This window comes from Gastrolobium bilobum, unplaced genomic scaffold (genome assembly GCF_033153095.1).
Source record: "Gastrolobium bilobum isolate Gb01-03AN ecotype WA unplaced genomic scaffold, APGP_CSIRO_Gbil_v1 utg8637, whole genome shotgun sequence".
In the NCBI taxonomy this organism is placed as follows: domain Eukaryota; kingdom Viridiplantae; phylum Streptophyta; class Magnoliopsida; order Fabales; family Fabaceae; genus Gastrolobium; species Gastrolobium bilobum.
Window position 1 is genome coordinate 212,591 of NW_026898325.1, and position 7,016 is coordinate 219,606.

Here is a 7,016-nt window from a genome sequence, read left to right on the forward strand (position 1 = left end):
ATCAAACTGAAAGGACTGGATTAGATTATTAGATTATTTTTTTGCTTCTAAAATTAATTCAATTCAGACCGCGAGCATCCCTAATAAATAGCTCAAGCACGCTAGAACTTCAAAGTATTTATGATTTTTTTTTTACTTACATTTAAAAAGTTCAATAAACCACTTAAACCAAGGTTATAACCAATCATCGCTTTATACGCCTGTCCAGATAATTTTGCGGTTGTATGGCGGTTCATGACAAATACCAAAGTCTTCGGTGGAAACAATAGTTGATTTGATATTTAAAGGCTGCGAATGTTATATTAAAAATTTACATATCAAACAATATTTTTGCACTGGTCCAATGTTAAAATTTAAATATTTGTAACTAGAAGTTATTATCTAAAACTTTTCAATATCCATACCTTACAACGTGGATATGCACCTATATTTTATTCATGCTTTTAGTTTTTTAAGGTGACAAAATATTCGAATCACGTTTTTAATATCTCAAACCCTCGTATGCCATGCGTTGCAACGATTGGTTTAGGCTTTTAAATTTCCGTTCATTCAAAAGAAAGTGGCATGACCTGTCTCAATTTTCAATAAAAATAATTGTTTCTAGAAGTTAGAAGATTGTACTTTTATTGTGAATTGCTAATTAAACATTATTTATTTATTTATTTCTAATTTTATTTGTCATAAGGCACACGCTAATTAAACTTTTATCAATCACACGTTAACGGAGAAAAAGCCAATAAAAAAAAAATATATGGGTCGTGATTCCCGCGCTTGAGTGTCTAGAAGACAAGAACTTTGACGCCTTTTATTCATATATATTATCGAAACAGAAAAATATTCAAAGGATTGAGTAACGGTATATTCTCAGAAATCAAAATCAAAACTTGTAGTTGTCATCATCGAATTCCATTTGGTCAAACAAAGTTGCAGTGCACCCACGTCATCGTCAAATTGAATGCTCAATAAATGGACGTTCCAGTCAATTTCAATTTTTTCATTTCTCATTGATTGCTGCAGCTACTTTCCCTTCTTCCTCTTCTTCTTGTTTTATTGTTAAGGAATTGGAATTGGTGTCTGTTCTTGTAACTTGTAAGTCACAGATCAACGTTGCTAGCAAACTAGAAACAGATGGCTCCCAACGGAAGAGTTAACTCCAACTGTACAAATGCTTCTAATCCTTACCATCAGTGCTCCCAAGCTTGCCTCCAAAAGACCCACCAAACCAAGCCACGCACAAATAAAAAGACTTCAGGTTAGTTTTACTTCCTCTTTCTTCTGCTTTATAAGTTTTATCCTCGTACGTGAGAAGAAAAAATGTATATAATTAAGATATGAACCCAAAATATTTGCTTTTAGGTGAGAGTCCTTTGTATATCTTTAAAAAGCAAAACACTGAAATAGTGCTATCAAGTGTAACTGATTAATTGCTTTACGTTGCTATTCATTTTGTTTCTGCTTCTCCTGTCCATCCATTCTTCCTCTGTTGATATTTGCTAAACCTATATATGAGAAATTAAAATAAAACTTAATGAAAACGAGAAATAAGTTACCCTTTGATTTGTCTTAAGACGGAGGGGAGGAAAGCTAGATTTTTTTTTACTGTCTTTTTTTTTTAAGTCTTGTTTTTCTATACACATAGGGGATTATTTTTCTCATGCAGTAGGAGAGGAGTTTTATCTCCTACTCTTACAAATGAAGTGAGGTCCACCAATTTAAAAAAAATAATGCGTTATTCAGTGTGTGCACACGTAAGAAAGCAATCTCATGTACTAAGAGAATATGATTTCCCATATGTGTGTATATGTATTCTTCTTTTTCTTATTTAATGGTTCATTTTCTTCAATCTTTCTTGCTTTTATTTTATTTATTTTTATTTGGATTAATTTATCATTTACCAACTAATTTAAAATAAAGATGATACTGATCAGTTTGATGAGTAAATTTGCAACCTCTACTTGAAATTGTGGATGGCTTGCTGATGAATTTTTCGTTAGTTACATTGAATAAGGATATATACTATTTCGATATGCATAGCCAGCATAGCTGCCAATCTCTCAACACATGAAAAATCTTTTTTTATTTTTTCACCCTCTTTAAGGTTATGGCCGAAGTGTGACAGATGGTGAGCTCGGCAAAAAGGTAAAAGAAGAAAGACGAACTTACTCAGGTTGCCCTAAAGCATCTAATCCTTACCATGAATGTGATGACAATTGCCACAAAAGATTATCGGCTTCAGGTTCCCTCCTCTCTTTTTTCTCTGCTATTTAATGATATTAGTGATCTACAATTCTATTTAACAATTTTCTTGTTTGTATCTCAATATCGTTTAACAGGTTGTACAGTGTGTAATGAATTTCATTGCCAAGTAAAATTTTACTAAATCAATATTTCTCTTCATTTATATTTTCCAATCTATTGTCACAAAAAAAGAATCACCTAAAAACTAGTGGGTTTTTTTTTTTAAGAATGCGTCATCAGAACGGCAAAGCTGAAGAATTTCCTAATTCTAGTATACTGTATTGAATCTCAGTCCTTTTGCAATGCTCTTTCATTCAAAATATGTCATCTAAACAAACATTTATGATTTGAATTCAAGCAGTATGGGATTGAACTAGAATCAAATTTGTTTTGAAACAGACCGGTTTACAGCATGAGAATAAAGTATCTTTGGATATTATTCAACCGTCTGTGTTCATTAGCCATTTTGTTTGACCACTTCATAAATATTTGGGCAGTTTTATTTGACAAAACATGTTACTATCCTGTCTGTCCATCCATACATTCATACTATCTGCGAGACAATTTCTAAATGGTTTACCTAGCTCACGACTATAAACTCACTGTACCAAATAGCATGTATAATTCAAATGTTTAATAAAACTGCTAGATGAGGCTTTTCTATTAGTTGTTTTGACAGTTTGACTAAATAAAGACGTTTTTTTCAAAACGGATCATTGATAAAGATCTTTCACACATTGAATGAATACTGTAAAGAACACTTTTCTGACTCCTGTCCATTCTGATTGCAGGTGCCACTCCTCCTTTAAAGTTTGACAGGAAAAAGAAGATAGGTTCTAAGCCAGAACCCCCTGTTCTTGACAGTGTTCCAGCCTCAAAAGTTGGGGCAATTTATCTCTCCGGTGCTTCATCACCAATATCAGATTATTCTGAGAAGAAAAAGGCGGAACCAAAAAGCAATGAGCACATGCATTCTGGACAAATACATGTCCCAGATGTCATGGTAGTGGCCTTTCTTTTCTCTCATACTCTTTAGACAACCCTTTTGATTTTTGGGCTAATTCAAACTCATTGTGTTTCTTTGACAGCCTGTCTATCACAAAGACCAATTAAAGAATGGTGCTGAGCATCTCTCCAAACCAATTTCTTCTCACAAAGTTGTTCCAATCACCCATGTTGATGACACAGGAGAAGAAGGTACTACTTCAGCTGGTGGAACCGTAGAGAATAATTTTGATGAAGAAGAGACAGAGTCCGTGATTTCTGAATCCCGTATTGCAGTTGGAATATACAATGTGAAAGAAAGTTTTGCTCCCATACTGCGATCTATCCTTGACAAGTATGGGGATATAGGAGCAAGCTGTCATTTGGAATCAGTCGTCATGCGTTCATATTATGTTGAGTGTGTATGCTTTATGGTCCAAGAGTTACAATCCGCTTCAATAATGCAATTAAATAAGTCCAAAGTCAAAGAATTGTTGGCTATTCTTAAGGATGTAGAATCTGCTCAACTTCGTGTAGCATGGCTGCGTGGCACGCTCGATGAAATAGGTGAAAATATTGAATTCATTAATCAGCACCAGGACGTGGAGGTTGAAAAGGTTAATTCTGATCGTGAAGTGGAATCATTGAGAAAAGAGCTAGAATCAGAACTGGAAACTTTGGCTCAGAAAGAACAAGAGGTTGCTGATATTAAAACACGAATTCCTGATACCAGAGAACGTTTGACCGAGCTTGAGCTCAAGTCTTCTGCACTGGAAAAGAGCATGCTATCTATCAAGTCCAATGTTGATAATTTGCATAGCATATCCTTGATAGATGAACTATTGTAATATATAGCTGCTCAGCTAAAATCGTCTTAATGCTTAAAAAGTAGAATATGTAACTGAATAAATACATGGGCAATATTTTCTAATTGAGTTATGATATGAACGCGTGATACACAAATGTACCCTAATTTGTACCATCCAATTATTAGTTAAATTTTAAGTGTCCTGTGGTAGCCCTTTTTATGTTTGATCTCGTTTAATGCGGCTCAAACAAGGGCGACAAAAACATTGCATCCCTACATGTCATTAATGGTTCAATCATGCCATTCACCAGTGGAAGCCTAGAGAAACTGGGAGGAGGTTTTAATAGCTGATGATTTGTTGCTAACTCTGCTCCCTCCTTCAAGGTTGGGTTACAGTTGATTATGATGACCATCTCAACTCAAGACTGTGGACGGATTTTGATGGAGGAACTTGCTGATGTTTCCTTTTGTCTTAATGTAGATTATTAGTTTTTGGGAATTCGCTTTACTTAAAACGAACACACACAAAAAGTAAATCTGAAATGACTGATTATTCCTACATTTATATAATATTATAAGCAGATGTGCTGCCACACTAAAAAAAATGTAAATACTTTTTATATAGTTCTATTATCTTTATTGTACAGGGTATCTAATGAACTGAGATTTTTTTTTAATTTTTGTTGTACGAGATATTAATGATTAAATGATCGTTAAGTCATATATATACTTTAAAAAAGTGACAGTACTGTTACCAAAAAAAAAAAAAAAAAGTGACAGTGTTAGTTAAAAAGTTATTGCACGTTTTTAAAAAGTTATTGCATAGTTATTTTACATCTAACTACGCATTTAGAAATCAGTTTTTACGAGTATGTATGTGTCGCCGTTTTTTAAAATTCGCAGTTCAATATTTATAGATCCGTAACTAGTTTAAATAAATTTAAATCTGAAGGATTAATATGCCCAAGTTAACTTCACATATCTTGGATCAACACTAATATTGTTGAGGATGCAATGCAAGGGACACGGGAGAACGGATAATGATTACCTGATGATCATTAAAATGCAACAAGATATGACAATCTTTTTTTGTGTGTGTGTTGTGGATAGATATGACAAAATATTATATATGTATTCTTTTATCTACAATTTAATTAATTAGTGAAAGAACATTTTATCATTTAAATATTTATATTTTATGAAATTTAAATTTATGAATATGTATTAATTACTAATTATTAAAAGCATCTATATTTAAAAAAAATTCCCGTGTGATGTTTGGATTTTGATTTTGTTTTCTGATATCTAATTCTTGTTCAATTTTCTATGACAGAGAGTTCCGAAGACCAAAACCATTTCTTGGTTTAGGTTAATAAATACCTATCGTCCTTAAATCATAGATGCAGAGAGTCACGGACACAGCTCAACCACTTAGCGCTGTAAAGTGAGAAAAATTTTGGTGTCCAATTTTTTTTTTATATTTTACTCTAAGTCCTGAAAAAAAAATATTATTTTCAATGAAAGGGAACAGGTGTTTTCTGGTGCTTCAAAGTTTTTTCTGGCTGTAAAGAAAATGTGGATCTAAAAGCGTGGGACCACTCTCATATAAGTCTGTTTTGACCGTTTGAGGATTCCTTTCCTTTCAAGTTTCAACCTCGCATTCATTAACTGGCCCCACCTTGATTCATGATTCCCATTCTTATAAAATAATAAGCGTCCTATTTTGCGGCCACGTGATGCTGCTCTGCTATGAGGTTAACGTGGCAATCGACTCATAGTCATAGTTGGCATTTCGTCGAACCCTTTTCCCCACTTTTTCAGCCTTCTGCTTTTCCCTTTTTTCAACTTTTTTTTTTTGTTGGGTTTCATGGCCCATTTAGCTGGAGGGTCAGTCACTCCCATTATTTCGAAAGATGTGAACCCTTTGCTATGTGCAGCAATTTCTAACATACTTTACTAAAGAGCCTGAGGCCACCCCTAAAATGGTATCTGTGGACCACACATTCCTGACATTGCAAGGTAACGCTCGATGGTGAAAATTTTTTGAAAACGCTCGATGGTGAAAATAATGTTAAAGATATATCAAACAAATTATGAGAATATGTATACCTGCAATAAAAATAATTCAGCGCACAGTTGAACTCAAAAATTGCAAGGAATTTTTTTTTTCTATGTTGGGTACACTAATTCCATATATAAAATGGTGATTAATATGCAAATAATTAGTAAATTTATATTTGTTTATCAACCCTCCCCACCCCCTTGCACAATATGCTAATAACAAACTATTTCTACATAAACTTCCCCAAAATTTACATGCGAGCCTGGGCAAAATCCTTTTTATGAGGATTATAATTTTCAAACCAAATATAACATAAGAAAAAAAAATTCCCTTGGAATTTTATTTTTTTCCTAAATAAGGTACTAAAGAATTTTTGATAGGCCAATTTTTTTTCGAGAACGTTGAATTAATTTAATTTTACTGATATTATATATTAATTTAAAAACAATTCTACCTCTTCAATAATAACCTTCCTCAGCTATTTTATATAGAAAAGATATTTTATTCCTAAGAAAAATAAATTTACTTCACCTCTTACAAGAGAGAGTGGCATCTTTGATCTTTCTTATTCAGTAAGATGAAAAAGAATTCTGATTACAAAATAAAACTCCAGAAGAAGTATGACTCAAAAGCTACAAACAGAACTACTGTAAAATACACTACCTAACAAGAATTCGGACGTCCTTAACCCGCGAACAGTGAATCAAGTAATTGCTCAAAAGTTGAAGTTTGAGAGGCTGTCTTTTCCTTTTCATGGGATTTTTGAATCCACTATTGACCAGACTACAATAATGAAGACCAAAAACACAGAAAGAAAGACGAGACAGCCCAAGAGCCAAGAAGGTAAAAAAAAAAAAAAAAAGTTATGTTGCAAGAAATTAAAGCGGCACTCTAAGCTATTCCGTGAACATTCGCAGCCAAAGC

The 7,016-nt window shown here is 33.2% G+C and overlaps 1 protein-coding gene across 1 annotated transcript; it reads left to right on the forward strand.

Moving 5' to 3' along the window:
* The first annotated feature begins 1,099 nt into the window (after positions 1–1,099).
* LOC133314940 (uncharacterized) lies at positions 1,100–4,134 on the forward strand. Its single transcript, XM_061516492.1, has 4 exons — positions 1,100–1,252; positions 2,099–2,236; positions 3,030–3,241; positions 3,327–4,134. The coding sequence occupies exons 1-4, from the start codon at positions 1,129–1,131 to the stop codon at positions 4,068–4,070; spliced, it is 1,218 nt and encodes a 405-aa protein (XP_061372476.1). The 5' UTR covers positions 1,100–1,128; the 3' UTR covers positions 4,071–4,134.
* The last annotated feature ends 2,882 nt before the right edge of the window (positions 4,135–7,016 follow it).